The sequence below is a fragment of the Thamnophis sirtalis genome, unplaced genomic scaffold, assembly GCF_051295495.1.
Source record: "Thamnophis sirtalis isolate CommonGarterSnake01/CBP01778 unplaced genomic scaffold, rThaSir2_p1.2 scaffold_5, whole genome shotgun sequence".
In the NCBI taxonomy this organism is placed as follows: domain Eukaryota; kingdom Metazoa; phylum Chordata; class Lepidosauria; order Squamata; family Natricidae; genus Thamnophis; species Thamnophis sirtalis.
Genome location: NW_028261385.1, coordinates 109,123,342 through 109,140,065, shown reverse-complemented (window position 1 = coordinate 109,140,065; position 16,724 = coordinate 109,123,342). Strand labels below are relative to the sequence as shown.

Genomic DNA, 16,724 nt, shown 5'->3' with positions numbered 1-16,724 from the left:
TCAGCACTAAAAGAACTAATATTCTTTGCTAAAGATAGAAAGGGAGATAAATCAGAAGAGACTGATTGTACAGGACATATATACAGTGCCTTCTAAATCTTAATCAGTTGTTTATTGGTTGGCAAACAAATTTCACTGTTACAACAAATATTAGTAATGAGGTCATTCAACTGGGTGACCATACAAAATGCATCATAAATTAAAAAAAAGAGTAAAATCTGTGCTGCTAATTTACCTCCTGGGAAGTTCTACATTACTTTAAATCTTGTCAAATAAATACATTTCCTGTTAGGAAAAATAATGGAAGGGTTTGTATATATATTTTTTACCACTTCAAAATAGGCTTTTAAAAATATCTTTGCTATGAAGCAGTTTTTCAAACCATCGCAGTGAAAGTTCCTAGCCTGAGGTTAGATTTTGACTCCTGTAAAGGCATTATGTTCATCTGCATAAGTCCCATTATGAAATCCCAGCTACTGGAAGGGACATAATGCCTTGGTGAAGGGACTGATGACCACAAAGGCTGCTGCATCTCATCAATTGTGCCCTGGAAACACACGTGGGTCAAGTTTCTAATCTGAAAAAAAGAAACTGTTGGCAAATCCGTAGATAGAAGAAACGGTGTATATTGTGTGGATGTTTATCTGTGTCTATATGCATATTTATGTATATTGCATACTGACACACAAACACACACACAAACACAGAATGTGATATCACATAACCCAAAATTAAAGAATCATTACTTTGTTTACTCAATGATTTTTTTAAAATGAGAGAGATAGAGGGGTGGGGAAAGGCCAAATAAAGAATACATGAAAAGAATTGTTTCTACTGGTAGACAAACTTGCAAGACCAGCACAACAGAAAAAGTTTTTTTTTTCCCACCACATTAACAGGGACGCAAGTTTTGGCGGAACAAAGAGTAGACTATATGTGCAATGCTAGTATCTGTACATTACATAGGAACTGTTCCATTTTTTCTGTCATTAGAATTATCATCAGTTAATACAGAAAAACATAAAAATATACCATGTAGCATACAATTACCAACTTTCTTTCTATTTCATTAGATGTTGTTTGCTCCACAGTTCAGTGAGCTTTGGCTAAATTAAGTGGTGAGAGAGAGAAAGAGAGACACACATACACAAAAAAAACCCCAAAAACCAAAAACCAAAACCCCAAACTATTATGTGATACAGATTCAGAATAAACAGTTTTGCTATTTTTGCTTCTGTTTTGTGCAGCACTCCAATCTAGACGCATCATTGCTAGTAGTTTCAAATGCATGTTTGGCCTTTTGTAAGTCAGGTCCTTGGTACTAAGACAGCACCCAAAGATGCTTAAACAAATACAGTATAATGTGAGAAGGCCACACAATGGACCACTTCCTTTTGTATCTCATTCATTAGCATAGGGTCTCTCTGACGTGACGCCAGTGTATGTGTTGAGTGAGGGGGAACAACAGGCAGTTAGCCTTTTTTCCTTCATGGGCCTATCAATTCCATTAAAAAGTTATGAGAACTGTTGGTTGTTTAGAACAATATGGAGTAGGAGAACACACAATATTACCACTGCTTTGATTTAAATCCAGACAATAATCCAGATGTTGTACAGGGAGCATTTGTTTTATTAAAATGTTTACTTAGTGTTCTATAGACTAGTGACCAAGTGAGCTGGTCCTTTCAAGGTTTCTTCTGTCAGGGTCCCATCCTTGTTTGGTGGAACTATAAATCCATCACTACTGCCCCGCCCCAACTGATAGTAAGTGTGTAGCTGTTGGATATGGTTCCTGGAGCCCAGGTTTGGCATACTCTTGTAGTACACATCATCGCCATCGCCACCTTTAGTTGATGGGGGATCGGTCTGAGTGCTGGTGTTGACACTTTCTGTGCCTGACATGCTGGCCAGAGCAGGCATACTAGTGTAAAGAGAATCCCTATTCGGTGACTGGAGATCTTCTGTGTGCTCATTGGTTAGCAAGGGAAAAAAACTTTCACTGTTGTCTTGTGGAATCCGTCTTTTGCTATAATGGTGAGGCTGGTGGTTCTCTGCAGAATATGCCCTTGGGGGTAACAGTGGGGCATCTGATTCCTCATGAATGAGTTCTAAGCCCAGGTTCTCCTCCTGGGTAAACAAGGTGACGTCATCGAGAACAATGGCATCGTCACTTCCACTGCCAAGATTATTGACAAATTTGTTCATCAGATTCCTACTTTGTTCATTAGAACATTCATGTTTGTTCAGGTAGGAAGGTATATAATTGGAAGTGAGTTCTTTCAGAATCTTTTTCTCTAAGGCAGTCTCACTGTGGTTATAGCTATGGTCAATTATTTGCACACAGTTGCTCAAGTACTCACTGCTAGCAATGCTGTAGCTATTGCCGTGGTTACCATTCAGTGGTAGAGTATCCATGACACTTGTATCCCTGGCATTGTTCAGAAGCCCCTCTGAAAAATATCACACAAGAAAATTTGATTTGTACCAAAAAGTATTTGTATATACTCTTGATTTGCATGGCTATTGTCCTAAGAAACAATAATATACTGTTGGTTGCAATATACAGTAATTGTATAAAAAAGGGAATAAAGAGAAAATAAATTATATTGGGTTTCAAAACATGGAAAATGTGGATTTAAATCTTATCCATTAATTATTGTTTCAATTTGTTAATTGTTTTTCTTCCATAGTACACTGTAGATGGCTAAAAAGTCAACATGTAAAGTACAAACAATTGAAATCCAATTTAAAAAACTTGAAATTATTATTATGTGAACTCAAAAGGCCTGGTTGACGAGAAAGAGCTTGATTCTTTTCTTGTAGACTAAAAGAATGGGAGTTAAAAACAATTAAAAGAAACTGGGATTGATACAAATAAAGATATTTTGTTTTGTGCTCAACAAATGGGGCATTAAAACAGTAGCCTTGCTTGCGAATCTCAATGCCTGCTCACTTTCATACTGAAAAAGACATTCCTTTAGAGAGTCTTGCTCTTAACATTTTTAGAGATAAAACCAATTTAACTGTGCTGAAAAACAACTGGCAACTACAGGTCTTTCACGATAGGCCTAAATTAATTCTAGGGCTCTGTATGCTTTGAAATGAACAGATACGTAAGTCTGGCAGCTATATAATTTTTCAGGCTGGTAGTGAAGCTTCAAAAAAAGATAAAGATGCTTTAAAGAGATGAGCCTATATGCCTGTGTGTTCCATAGTATCTGTTTTATATTTTAAAGCATACATGATGTTATTGCATACTAATTAACATCTTAACTGCTGCAGTTGAAGTATCTGGATACTCTTTAAAGTTAGTTCCATATAGGCTACACTGAAGTAGTCTGTGATAGAACCAAAGCTTGAGTAAATATGGACTAATCTAACTGGTTCAAAATGGCCATAACTGATATAGGGGACAAATTCTAGAAATGCGTAACTGCCACCATTACCATCTAGAGATTCAGAAACAGCTGGGATTCAAGAAGGATTCTTGGGCTCTAGGGCTATTTTTTTCAAGCTAGACTCTAATCCCAAAACTTAATTTCTTATTGATTAGCAGCAACTTTGTGTTATACATATTTAATTGCAACTTATTCATCTTATATATTGAATATTGAAAATAAAACTTTAAATATGGGAATTATAGTCCTACATCTAGACTGCCATAAATTTCCCCATTTTATTCTAAATGAACTAAGCATTGGCAGTTCAGACTATCTAATTATGATTGTTAGGCACATCAAATATAATCAAAGAAGTAGTAAGGCCGTGATAGGCAGACTTCAGCTCATTCCCCTCCCCCTAGAATTTTGAGAAACTGAATCTGAGCCTGTTGTAAAGGATGAACAATGAGTACAGAAATTGGGTTAGAATACCAGTGGTGAAGTGGGATAAGAAATCTTCCATACTAAAATCCTGTCCTAGTTAGCATACATGTTTTCATACCAGCTATATTATTTGAGTAGATTAATAATTTTGTAACTGCTACTGTTAAAATATTAAATGTTTGACACTTCAGCAATCTAACCCAGAGATCTATCAGAAGATCCAGATCTACTTTCTTCCCATTCACAAATTAAGGCATACAAAGTTCCTAAATATTATGAACTATCACATGTTTATTGCATTCCTTAAACGTGAGGCAGGTAGAATGCCAAGAAACCTGTCTCTTGATTGTCTACTGTTTTTGTTTTAGAGCAAAGCGGGGATGTGCCAATGGATGACAAAAAGGATTGAGATATGGGAAGTAGCACTGGGAGGACTGACTTTAATTCTTCCTCTCATGTTAGTTTTTTGAATGAAATCATAATGCCCCTGATAACTAATTTATATTCTGGAATTAATAGCAGATATGTAACACAGATATGTACTATAATTATGAACACGGAGAATGTTTTCCCACTCCCTCTCATCATACTCCATTTACTATTGCTGCAGTCTTGGAATATTGTAATACAACAAAACCTACCTATAGAGCTTTATCACCAGATTATATACCGTAGCTAAAAATATAAGCATATGTGATCATATTAACAGTCTGAAATACTTGGTTGGTGTAATCATGATGATAATTCAAATCAACCCCAGCTAATCTGTTCCTCTAATTTACAACTGCACTCAAAATCAACTCAAATTGATTCATCTTCAATTAATTGCCCACTTCAGCTATGCTCTTAAATAACAGTCTTTCAATCAATTATTTCATTTGTATTTACTAATCAGGAATAAAAAAAAAGAAATAGAGTGGACCAAGTTTGGGTGGCTGAGTCTACCTGATAAGGTAGCTAAGGCAATGTTAGTTTATGTAAAAGCATTGGGGAAGGCACCCAGAATCCCATAGAATCCTTCCCAAAAGCAGTTGTCTAAAAGAGCTTACCATCTTTGTTTGAGATGCAAGGAAAATCCTCTAGTCTTCCTGCTGTTTGTGGTCCTTATTCTCCCTCCCAGGCAAATTTCCCAGTAGCTAGTTCTAGACAAGGATCTCCAGATCCTTGGGAAGGGTCTTCTGATGAGTTTGGTGAGAAGTGTCCATGAGGATACACTTCCCAGGACAATAATTATAATGAGATCATCAGGGCAGGGAGCAGGTCACTTTAGTAGTCAAGATAATTACTACCTGGGCCAGCTAGTCTTATCAGTTCTTTGGCTGCTTTATGTCACTGAGCTTTAATGTTAGGCCTGCCTTCCAAAATACGCTGGGTGTAAAAAAAAAAGGCTCTTTGGATGCATGCCGTCCCTAGTATCCACCCTGTTTAGGAAAGAAAGGCTTCCAGGTCCTTCTCAATAAATATGTAGAGTATTAAATGATCCTAACCATAAAGAAGGCTGAGTGCCGAAGAATTGATGCTGTTGAATTGTGGTGTTGGAGAAGACTCTTGAAAGTCCCTGCAAGTGGATCAGATCAAATCAGGATGAAACCCATGAATAGAATATACAGTTAGAGGGAGTTAAATTGTTTAAAAGAAACAGACCTATATCTCTACAGAAATACAGCAGAACAATGATGAAAACTATCTTGAATACATTTCAATATAAAAGTAAAAAAGAACGACATTGCCATAGGTGTATACTACAGGCCACCCAACCAAACAGAGGAAATAGATGAAATTTTTGCTATCAGTTAACCAAGGTGTGCAGGAAGCATACCACAATAATAATGGGGGACTTTAACTATCCTGACATGAATTGGGAGACAAACTCTAGTGGAAGATTAAATAGATTCATGACAACCCTAGCACAGAACTTTGTTTTCCAAAACACAGAGAAGGAACTAGAGGGTCAGTCATACTGGACTTAATCCTCATTAACAGACATGAAATGATAGAAGGTGTTGAAGTTACAGGAACCTTGGCAGAGAGTGACCATGAAATATTGGAATTCAACACTATGCAAACCCAAGCAATAGAACAAAGTCAAACTAAAGTCTTGGACTTCAAAATAGCTGACTTCAATAAACTTAAGGAGAGTTTCAAAAGGATTCCATGGATGAGAATTCTCAAGGGAAAAACAATCAAAGAATCTTGGAAAATTTTGAAAAGTGAGATGATAAAATCCCAGTCCAGCACAATTCCAATGAAGAAGAAAAATAAGAAATCTCAAAAGAAACAAGTATGGCTGCAAAAAGAATTCTTTGATAAACTGAAAAACAAAAAGGACAAGTATAAAAAGTGGAAAGAGGAGCAAACAACTTAAAGTAGAATATCAGCAAACAGCCTGAACCTGTGAAAATAAAATCAGGAAAGCTGAGGCTAACAATGAACTAAGGCTTTCAACAAAAGTCAAAAATAACAAATATAAGCTTCTTTCAACGTGTAAAACACAAAAAAAAGTCAAGGAAACGATTGCTCCATTAATGCAGGGGTCTCCAACTCCCAGGCTGTGGCCCACCACCAGGCCTTGAGCCATTCGGAACTGGGCTATGGAAGTGATGAGCAAGCGCACATGTGCGTGCATCCCCACTTGTGCAGGCAGTGGGCAGGCGTGTGCATTTGTGTGAGTGGCGGGTGCATGTGCCCACCACTTGCACAAATAGAGTTGTGTGCATGCATGCTTGCCTGCCGCTCTCACAGAACCATCACCTCCCCCCCCCCCAATAGTCAGAAAAATCAGGTTGGAGAACTCTGCATTAATGGGAGAAAATGACAAGAAGGTGGTGAGCAGCAGGGAGAAAGCAGAACTGCTTAACTGCACTCCAACCTATTAAAAAGAATGCTGTAAAATGCAGATTAGGCATGCAAGTTGAAATAAGGAAGAAGCAATGGATGGAAACTAATCAAGAAGAGAAGCAACCTAGAACTAAGGAGAAATTTCCTGACAGAACAATTAATCAGTGGAATGATTGCCTCCATAAGTTGTGGATTCTCTAACACTGGAGGTTTTTAGGAAGAGACTGGACAACTATTTGAACTATCTGAAATCGTATAGGGTTCCCTGCTTGAGCAGGTGATTGGACTAGAAGACTACCAAGATCCTTTCCAGCTATGTTATTCTGTAGTCAATGCTAAAGAAAATCAACCCTGATTGTTCTTTGGAAGGACAGATGCTGAAACTAAAGCTCAAATACTTTGGCCACCAAATGAGAAGAGAGGTATCATTGGAAAAGACCCTGATGTTGGGAAAGATTGAAGATTGAAGAATGAAGAAAAGAGAATGGCAGAGGAAAATATAGTTAGATATCACCATTGACATGAATTTGGGCAAACTCCAGAAGACATCGGAAAAGGTGGGGGGCTAATGTGCTATGGTCCATGGGGTTGCAAAGAATCAGACATTACTTAGAGATTGAACAACAAATGGTCCTAAACACAGTTGTGGCAGCAGATGGCTGATCTGGCTCAGAAGCTACACAAGTCTAACCCAGTTGGGTGGGAAGTTAAGATGAAATACTAGGGCTACATAAGAAGACAATGGCAAGCCACTTTGGCATCACTGCCAAGAAGGCTGAATGGAGGATTCCATATAGCAGTTTAGTGTCAAGCTCAAAATGACTGCACCTAGCTGATTTGGGGGGTGGAGAGGGGTGGAGAAACATAGTAGGTAGTCCTCAGTGGTGGGTTCTGGATCCCATTGCAATCGGTACGGTGCAACGGGGCCGGGTGTCCACCATATGCATGCTTACTGCCCACGATGCTCCGCAATGCTCCAGCTGCTCGGCGGAGCATTGTGCAAGCGCCGTACACTCCATGCGTGTGGCGGAAGCCCCGATCAGCTCAAATACAGGTAAGGAGGGCTGGCGGGCAGGTGAGCCCTCCGGAGCACCATACCAGAATGGTACCTTGTGCTCCTGTAACGGGGCGTACCGGTCGTATCCCACTACTGGTAGTTTTATAGGTAGTCCTCAAGTTATAAAGGCAAATCAAAATCCCACCACTGGCTGCCCCCCCACTCCTCCCCTCCCCTTCCCACCCAGGAGTCTCCAAGTGGCCCATTTTGGATGTGAGGTACAGGGCCTGTACGTAGGCTCAGGGAAGGGGAAAAATGAGCCTCCGGAAACGGCCTTCAGAGGGCCTCTGGAGCCTGTGGGAAGCCGTTTTCACCTTCCCAGAGGCTCGAGGAAAGTCTCAGAGCCTGGGGAAGGTGAAAATGCCCACTGCCGTGGTGTAGGCGACCATGCCCACCATGGCCATTCTTACTCAGCAACTGGGCAGAGAACCCGTTGCTGAAATTTTTTAAACCCATCCCTGCCTGGTCTGCATGGGTTATTAACTGAGGATCTCATGTGATGACATGGGAAGAAGTGGGAGTCCCAGGCAAGGGGGCTACTGGGCAAGACCTATGGATGGTGAGTGTTGTGGGCAGATACTATGGGGCAAGTGCAGGTATTTAGATAGGGTGGGCAGGTTGGCAAAAAAGTGGTGGGAGGAATTTGCTATCTGTCAGAAGCTAACTGATCACTTTGGGGGAATTTGGTTTAGATCAATGTATATTTTCAGTTGAAGAAACCCTCCTTGGGAAAACTATTTTTCCAACTTTAATGTTCACTGAGAAAGTTACACTGTAAATTGGTGGCTGGGAGTTGTAGTCCATACATAATAATGTTGCATAGGTTGAGAAACACTGACCAATACTACCATAGTAGTCTTTCTTCTGCCTGGCTTCCAACAGGTGGCAGACAACTACAGCAAATATTCAGATGTATTACATTAGATGTTTTCTCTTCTTTGCGTTAATTTTTACTAATGACTGAGATTTGAAGCTTTGGTATTTTTAACTGGAGCATAAGCCCTGTTGCTTTGTCCTAGCATGTCCAGCTGCATCTTCACACTTTCCTGGGGGATGCAAAGTAACTGAGTTCCTAGCTGATGGCATTTTTAGACAGCAACATACTGCAAACAGGGTTTTTGTCATACAACACAAAAAACATGCTTTTCTTCTTTTTAACAGTAGGGCAAGCACTATGACATTCAAAAACTAACTCCTTTTCTTTAGCTGATCCCAAGTATTGTGATATTGTTTCTCTTTGGTTCCCTCAATTATGTAAATCAACACACTTCTCAAATAGCTGGAGTTGGAAGTACCCAAAAAGTACCTCACTGCAGGGTTTTGGGCGATAACCCTTATTTAGAATAACTAACAGTCTTCAGGCACTCATGATCCATCTGAGTATCTCTAATATTATAATCTTTTAAATGCATGCAAAAGATGAGACATGCAAAGGGTTCACATTTTTCTATTAATTCAGATGCTATTGCCAGAAAGAGCAGACAAGGCTAAACCAGCATTGTTTTATTGAAGTAAATTGCTGGCCATTTGTTGGCCTTTCACTTTCAGAAGACAAAGTTTCTGAAAACAATGAATTCAATCTGCATCTGTGAAGCCCTGTGGACTGGGGAGTGTCATTACATGTAGACCTTGCAATTTTTCTGTTCTTAAGTATGTTTTCCCCCAAGGTCTCCCCCCCCGCCCCCTGTTTTCAGGCTTATTTTAATATACTGAAATTTGGGTGTTATATGTAGTATCTGTGTTTCATATAGACAAAAAATATGAGTGAAAAATAGCCCTTACAGATGCAGAACAAAATCATTCATTTTTTTATAGTTTAAATTCATATTAACAATCCACATAATGGTTGGAGATTGCAAAGATTAGTGGATGACTCTTGACTGGTTATGCCTACCCATTAAGGCATTGCTGCTTGCTTTTTCAGCAAAAGCATACAATTATTAGCTGGAAGTTATCATTTTTATATATTTGAGGAAAATAAAATATTGCCTTGCATTGAAAATGAAATGCAGTTCTCATGAAATGTGCCACAGCAAGAAAACAGTATGACTTTGCAGACAAAAATATTATTAATTAAAAAGAAATGTCATTCTCATATACAGTTACACAAAACTAAACATACTGGATGAAAAACAAAACAAAACAGACACAACATATCTATTATCTGTATATAGTTATAAAATATGGCTTATTATTCTTGATTCTGTATTGTGAGAGATGAATTGTTTTAAATATGTACATCACTGATATATGATGCATTAAAAAGTGAACTAAAAAAATTACATTTGATATGCAATGTTTAGCTTTACTCCCATACTTGTCTCTCTGTAGGGCTCTAAACGACAGCATGAAGAAAAGGAAAGAAAAAACAACAAGTAAGCTTACAGTGACAATAGAAGAAATATGAATCAAAAGCAAATTGATGATGTGCAGAAAAAAGTATTAACAGAAACTATTTCAACTCCCTGAAGCAAATGAAATTATTTACATGGGTTGTTTGTTTGAGTATAAGTCACACATTTATAATAATAAATGAAGTTGTTTTCACCTCATCATCAACTTTTTAAAAGAAAACTTCAGAATTAGAAACTGAAATTGGAAATATCATGGCATATATCCATATATAAAAATATTGAATGTTTATTATACTGGCAAATGCTTTTTTTGGTTAATTACATCATCTGATGCATAAATATTGAAATCCAATTTGGTATTAACATGGGTGTTTCTCTTTGTGGACGTCATGTTAGCTTTCTTCAACCATAACATTCAGTGTACTCTTAAACAAACACTGTTGTTTTGAGAAACATTCAGAAACAAGGTTAAGCATTCCTAGATTCTAGTGCAGAGCCTGATGCAATTGGTGAAATACTGTTTGGATACAAGAACACTTCTTAGTCTAATAGGAAAACTTCAGTGAAAACTGGTCTTAATAAATGGAAACACTTGGAATAAATAGATTATCCTTCAATAATGTTGAAATTTCATTTTACTATAGGTTATTTTCCCTGGATTTCCAGTTAGATCTCAACGTTTATCCAATTTATGTACAGGGCCTTCCTAATCTAAGAAAACTAATGCAGAAGCTAACAAGAAACATAGTAACGATCTCTCATGTACTTGTAAAGTATATACAAAATTTTATAGAGATTGAATTTTTTATTATGCAAAAAATTTGCAGTTTTCTTTGGAGACGTTTGGTCTAGTTTTGATAAAAGATAGAAATATTAACTGTAGCTACAGCATATTAAAGTGTATGATTGATTGCACATGTATGCACTATACCAGGTGGTGTAGTCTTGTTGGATTATTTGAAGTAGTTTCTTATGTGGAATAGCATTGACAATTTTTTGTTTTCATACCAAAATAACAGGATCTGATAATCTAAATTAGTATAAACTGGCTGTTTTTAATGACTGTTGTTTTTCTGCTCTGAAAATCCATATTTTAAAGAGCAAGTATACTTCTACTACAGTTCTTATATGCCTCTGTAGGTTGTTTGAAAAAACAAAAATTGCAGATGCTTTAAAGGGATGGTTGGAGATTAAAATACAGATTCAATGAAATTCACACTGGGGCAACTGCACCCCTTCAGCTCCTTTGTCACCACAGTAACCCTTCTGAAATATGCCTTCATCTACTCTGTGCTGTTCTGCCCTTATTCTTACACAATTCCTGTCCATTCAGCCAACATAGTAGCAGAAAGAAGCTAATGAGAAATAGAATACAGGTAGTCCTCACTTAACAATGCTAATTAGATACAGAAGCTCCATTGTTATACAACATGGTCATAAATAGAAAAAAAACACATATAATATGCTACTTGGCAAGGGCAGTTATAGTTCTCCTGGTTATTGTTGTTAAATGAGGACTATGTGGGTTATTAAGCAAGGACCTCACTTGGCTGTGACTTGTTACTTCTTGCCAACTTCCCTGTTGATTTGCTTATTTGAAGCTAAAAGGGGAAGGTCACAAATCACAATGATATAACCATGAGGCCACTAATGGCCATCAGGAGTGGTCATACAATATTCAGCGTGGTCATATGTTTGAAAGGTCACTGAGTGATTGGTTCTTAAACAAGAGCCACCTGTAGATGTAAGAACTCTCTTGTCTGACTTTCCAACTCTTTCCAACTTACTTAGATCTACTAATATATTCACAGGTATCTTACTAACTACCAAATAATCACTGGATACATAGTAACACTTATTTTCTTGCACTTTTGAGTCAGTCTTGACTCCTAATGACTGCCTGGACAAACCCTTTTGGTTTTCTTGGTAAGATTATGGAAGTTGTTTGCCTTTTACTGCATCCAAGGGCTGAGCGAGGGTTCCACCACAAAACCGCGGAGGACAAAATCGCGCTCGACGAAAGCGCGCGTTTGACGTCATCACAGCGTGATGAAAACATCGCGCTGTGATCGAAAAATGTAAAAATAAAGCGAAAACCTTACCCTAACCCCCCCAAACCTAACCCTAAACCTAACCCTTAACCTAACCCTAAATCTAACCCTAAACGTAACCCTTAACCTAACGCTAAACCTAACGCTAACCCTTAACCTAATGCTAAACGTAACCCTAACGCTCTAAACCTAACCCTAACCCTTAACCCTTACCTTTATGTGAATCGGCTTGCTTTAATTTTAATTTTATTTCAATTTTTAATTTTTTTCGTCGCGCTGTGATGACGTAAAATGCGCGCTTTCGTCAAGCGCGATTTTGTCCTCCGCGGTTTTGACGGGTCATGCTGAGCGAGAAGGCCTGGCCCAAGGTCACCTAGCTGGCTTCATGCCTAAAATGGGATTTGAACTCATAGTCTCCTTGTTTCTAGCAGAGTACTTTTAATTACTGCATCAAACCAATTTTCAGTGACATATACAAGACTCATTAGATATGTACTGTAGAACTAGAACTATGTGTAACATTTTAACATCCTACTTTTAATTTCCAGTGTTGTAGATGAAAGAAGGTGCCTGAGGGAAAAAGAACAGCATTTGAAACATTTTAAAAATTAAATGTAGTGTTGCCTGATCAGACATATTTACTAAGAAGGAGTAATAGAGCTCTCATAAAACCTGAAAGAATGCACAGCCATTTTTCCCCAAGAAAAAAGGAAAGCAGTAAGTTGTCTTCCTTCCTTTCACTCTCCTTCATGCCAGAGTATGGGAAAGTCATCTTATCACTGTGTTTGTTGAATGTACATACAAGCAGTAAAATAAGCTTGCATACTCTTCCTTCTCACTAAATAAGGATCACTTGAACCTGCACAGCCAGGTGGTAATTGTTTACTGAAAAGAAAATATGCAAGCTCTTTGAGGAGGAAGAGGAAGAGAAGGAGAAGGAGTAAAGGAGAGAAAATGAATTATAAAAAATGTGACTTCTTCCTCCCTCACCCTTTGTATTCCACACAAAATTAGAATGAGGATGATTTTTCAGCATTGTTCTAGTTTTCTCCATTACTCGATGACAAGCAGTGATTGAGCTATGGTTCATCAAGCAGTTCACATTTATCTCTAATGATTATAAGAAGAGGGTTTTTTTTCCAATCAAATCATGTTAATTACCTAAGCAGTGAAAAGATTATTGAGTTATTATTCAACAATCTGGGAATGCTACTATTAATAAAATATCATAATTATTTTTAATAAATGTTTTAATTTGTTTTGATGTGGTTGCCTATGATTTTCATTCCCAGTAATGTGTACATTACAGTGGACATTGACTTTGGTTGAGGCATAAAGAGAATGAGGGAAGAGACTTCTATTTCTCTAGGGAGGAATCTACCAATCATGATCCACTCTGTCTGGATCCTTAGGCTTTCATGAAGTTCTCATTCTGATCTCTTTCTCCTGAGCTTCAGAGTGCTGGAAAGTGTTTCAGTTAAGCAGCAGTGATAAAAGCAGGAGACAGACAAAATGACTCTTTTGACATTTATGCAAAATGTCATGATTGGGAAGGAGAGTGTTTTGTCCAAAACTGCTACTGATCCTTGCAAATTCAGCTAGTCATAGCTCTTGGGTTGTAAAAAGACTAGTGGTAAGGAAAGAGCAGCTTTTAATTTTAGTATTTGCTTCTTGATAAGACTCTGCCTCCCACCCAGAGCAGCTATGTGAGTTAGTTGAACAAAAACCTGATTTCATTTGAGGGGAAAAAAGTGATTTCATCTTCGAACTACAGCCTCAACTCCAAACTCCAACAATCAGCTTCATTATAATCAGAAAGTCATTTGTATGTGTGTGTGTTTGTGTATGCGCGGACATGTGTTGCTTCTCACAAATATTTTTCTCCTTTATACAGAACTCTCTCAATCAATCTATCTGAACTTGCCATGGAACTTATGCAGTATGAAGGGTATTTTTACTTTAAAGTTCTTCAGATTTTGTCCCCAAATGATGGTCTTAGGTTTTTCAAATGTATAACTTAATACCTCCTCATACCAATCAGTATGTGTGTTACTAATGATTATTCAGTTGTTCCAACAATTGTAACTGATTTACATGACTACACACACTGTATGTAGACTACTTATTGAAATATCAAGGTTACTAGCTAAGGATACAAAACCTGAAAACCTGAGTACATATTTTCTTTACTATAGGTTTTAAAAATTATTATACCTCCTTATTACTATAGTTAATATAGAGTTGAAAGCAGACACACTGAAACTGAAGTGAAAAATACTTTTACTGATGAATGGTAAAAGAGAAGGCAGTCTGAGTTTGGCTAGTGCAATCTTCAGAGCGGGCACGTTGGAGGAAAATGAAAAACCACCATATCCCTTTTGAACTGATGACAAGAATGTCAATGGAATATCTGGATGCTTCTATATTACTAACTGTTATATAAGCTAGAAAAAGTAATATAAGAGGAGAAAAGAAGGAAGTAAAAGATAACTAGAAAGAAAAGAAATAACTTAAAAGGTAGAGAGTTCCTAGCTATCTCTCTGTGTTTTTTTATCTATTGCATATGTTATGTTATAAAGGAGAATAAGGGAATGAGATAAGGGGTTTCTGAGTAGGCCAAATGTCTATTGAGTCTGCTTTCTGAAGGGAGGGGAAACTTATCCTTAAAGCAATGTTTCTTACCCTTGGGAACTTTAAAATGGACGGACCATGTTTATTTAGGGTGAGAAATACTACCCAAAAGGGTTAGGAGGGAGGAAACTCTAGAAAAGCAAGCAAGTCTAGGGGCAGTTGCAGACTTAGTAATACAGTTTGAGGCAGAGGGATGTCATACCTCTGAGTCTAAATTGGGTAATCCAAACACATGTTGTTTTTGTTGTTGTTGTTACCGCTTCTGTTGCTTCTGCTTGTATAGTTTTCCTTTTCTTTTTGACATTTTCTATTCAGTTTCCTCAGTAAAATTAAATTATTATGAGGCCATTTTAATGTACAAAGATCACATTGTTGATAGTAATATTTTTATATTGTTTGTGCCAATTTAGTAACAGATTTCATTAAAATCTGGAATGTCTTTGATATTGGTCATGTTATTTCCTGCAACTAGATATTTTACATTAGACTAATGCAATGACAGATGCAAAGTTTGAAAGTTAAAAGTTCTTTGAAATAGATTTTCTTAGTTGAAATTTGAGTGTTCATATTTAAGTTGTGTTTCCTGTGTTAACACAATTGCAGAAAAATAAGAAACTTGTTGGAGTTCAGAATGTCCATTGACATCATAATTCAGTTTAAAGTGACTCTGAGGAATGAAGAAGAAAGTAGCAGATAACAAAATCCAGGCCTGCATTTCAGGAATTGTGAATAAAACCATCTAACCATAATACTAGAAGGAATGTCTATTTTTTGGTTTATGAAATGTAAATTGGGGTGACAACAAGTTTGAATTACTAGCTGCAAGTTTGGGTCTGCCCTATAGCTGAATCTATGGAGTTGGGGGATTCCCGTATCTGTAATGTAATCAGTGCTTCATGACTGATGATGGACTGTTTCTCTCCTTTGCCAACCTCTTGTCAAGGGTCAGTTTGGCTGGGAGCCCAGAGGTCATTGTTAGAGGGTGATTTTAACATTATAAAGAAATTTTGTTTCAGACCTTTATTGTTTTGGTTCCTATGGATCTCTATTTTTCTCATAGACATTGTTAAATGAGTGATTAAATTATTCTCATAGGGCAGTTTGGCAATCAGGAGAAATTATCTTTCCAAAAGAAAGAACACAGACAGGAGATTTTTCCATGTAATCAGTTCCTATACAGCACCGAAGAAAATTGTACTGAATTCACATAGATTGTCTTTAGAGAATTGCGGGATTGATCTGTAAAACACTTGTAGAGAAGAGATAAAACTGAACACAGCAAAGAAAAATATAAAGTAACTATGAGCTAATGAATTGCAACTGAATTCTCAAACGTTTTATCACAACAAATGAAGCCTCAAATAATTTCTTAAATATGTAAAAATCCATCATGCCATTGTTTCCTTTTGGGGAAAACAATGTTTCGCAAAGTGCAGAAAAGAAATAAGGAATAGTAAGCCAAAGAAATAAATCACGAGGTAAGAAAAAGTAGTGGAAATAAATATAGTTTGCAATAGCACAACTCATCACATCTCTGTATACCTTCTAAACCCTACAAATCATTCTCACTTCACATTCATATACATTGGTAAACTGCTCTTTGGTTTTTAAACATATGAATTTCATTCAGCCATGACTTTTCTCAATCATTTTCTTCTTTCATTCATACTACCTCAATACATCTGTCTGAAGACTCAGACTTCATACATTCTCTCTATATCATCAAACCACTTCCATGTACTTTTTTCATATTAATCACTCATCCTTGCATTACATTTCCACTGATCCAACATCCATTCACTCATCACCTTTTCTTCTTGTTTTACCCTATGTTCTAGTTTTCCCATTGCATTGAACTTTTCAATTTCCCCAGCTCTAATTGCAAAGAATTAAGTGGGCAAAAGCACTTTCTTATGCAAGGCCAATTTTATTTCTTTTGACAAACATTCATTGCAATATATTTACAGAC

General features: G+C 37.3%; 1 protein-coding gene across 19 annotated transcripts in view; it reads right to left on the bottom strand.

Annotated features, from left to right (window-relative positions):
• Positions 1-436: 436 nt before the first annotated feature.
• The window catches only part of ADGRL3 (adhesion G protein-coupled receptor L3), a 540,567-nt gene continuing 524,279 nt past the window's right edge, over positions 437-16,724 (bottom strand). For 8 of the 19 annotated variants that reach the window (XM_087716481.1, XM_087716479.1, XM_087716485.1 and 5 more), the window contains 2 exons: positions 10,037-10,054; positions 732-2,450 (listed from right to left, as the gene is read on the bottom strand). In XM_087716481.1, coding sequence (XP_087572607.1) covers positions 1,654-2,450; positions 10,037-10,054 — 815 coding nt within the window. In that variant the 3' untranslated portion in view covers positions 732-1,653. Of the gene's footprint in view, positions 578-731; positions 2,451-10,002; positions 10,055-16,724 lie in introns of those variants that run through there. The other 11 variants (XM_087716483.1, XM_087716487.1, XM_087716489.1 and 8 more) reach the window with 4 other exon arrangements.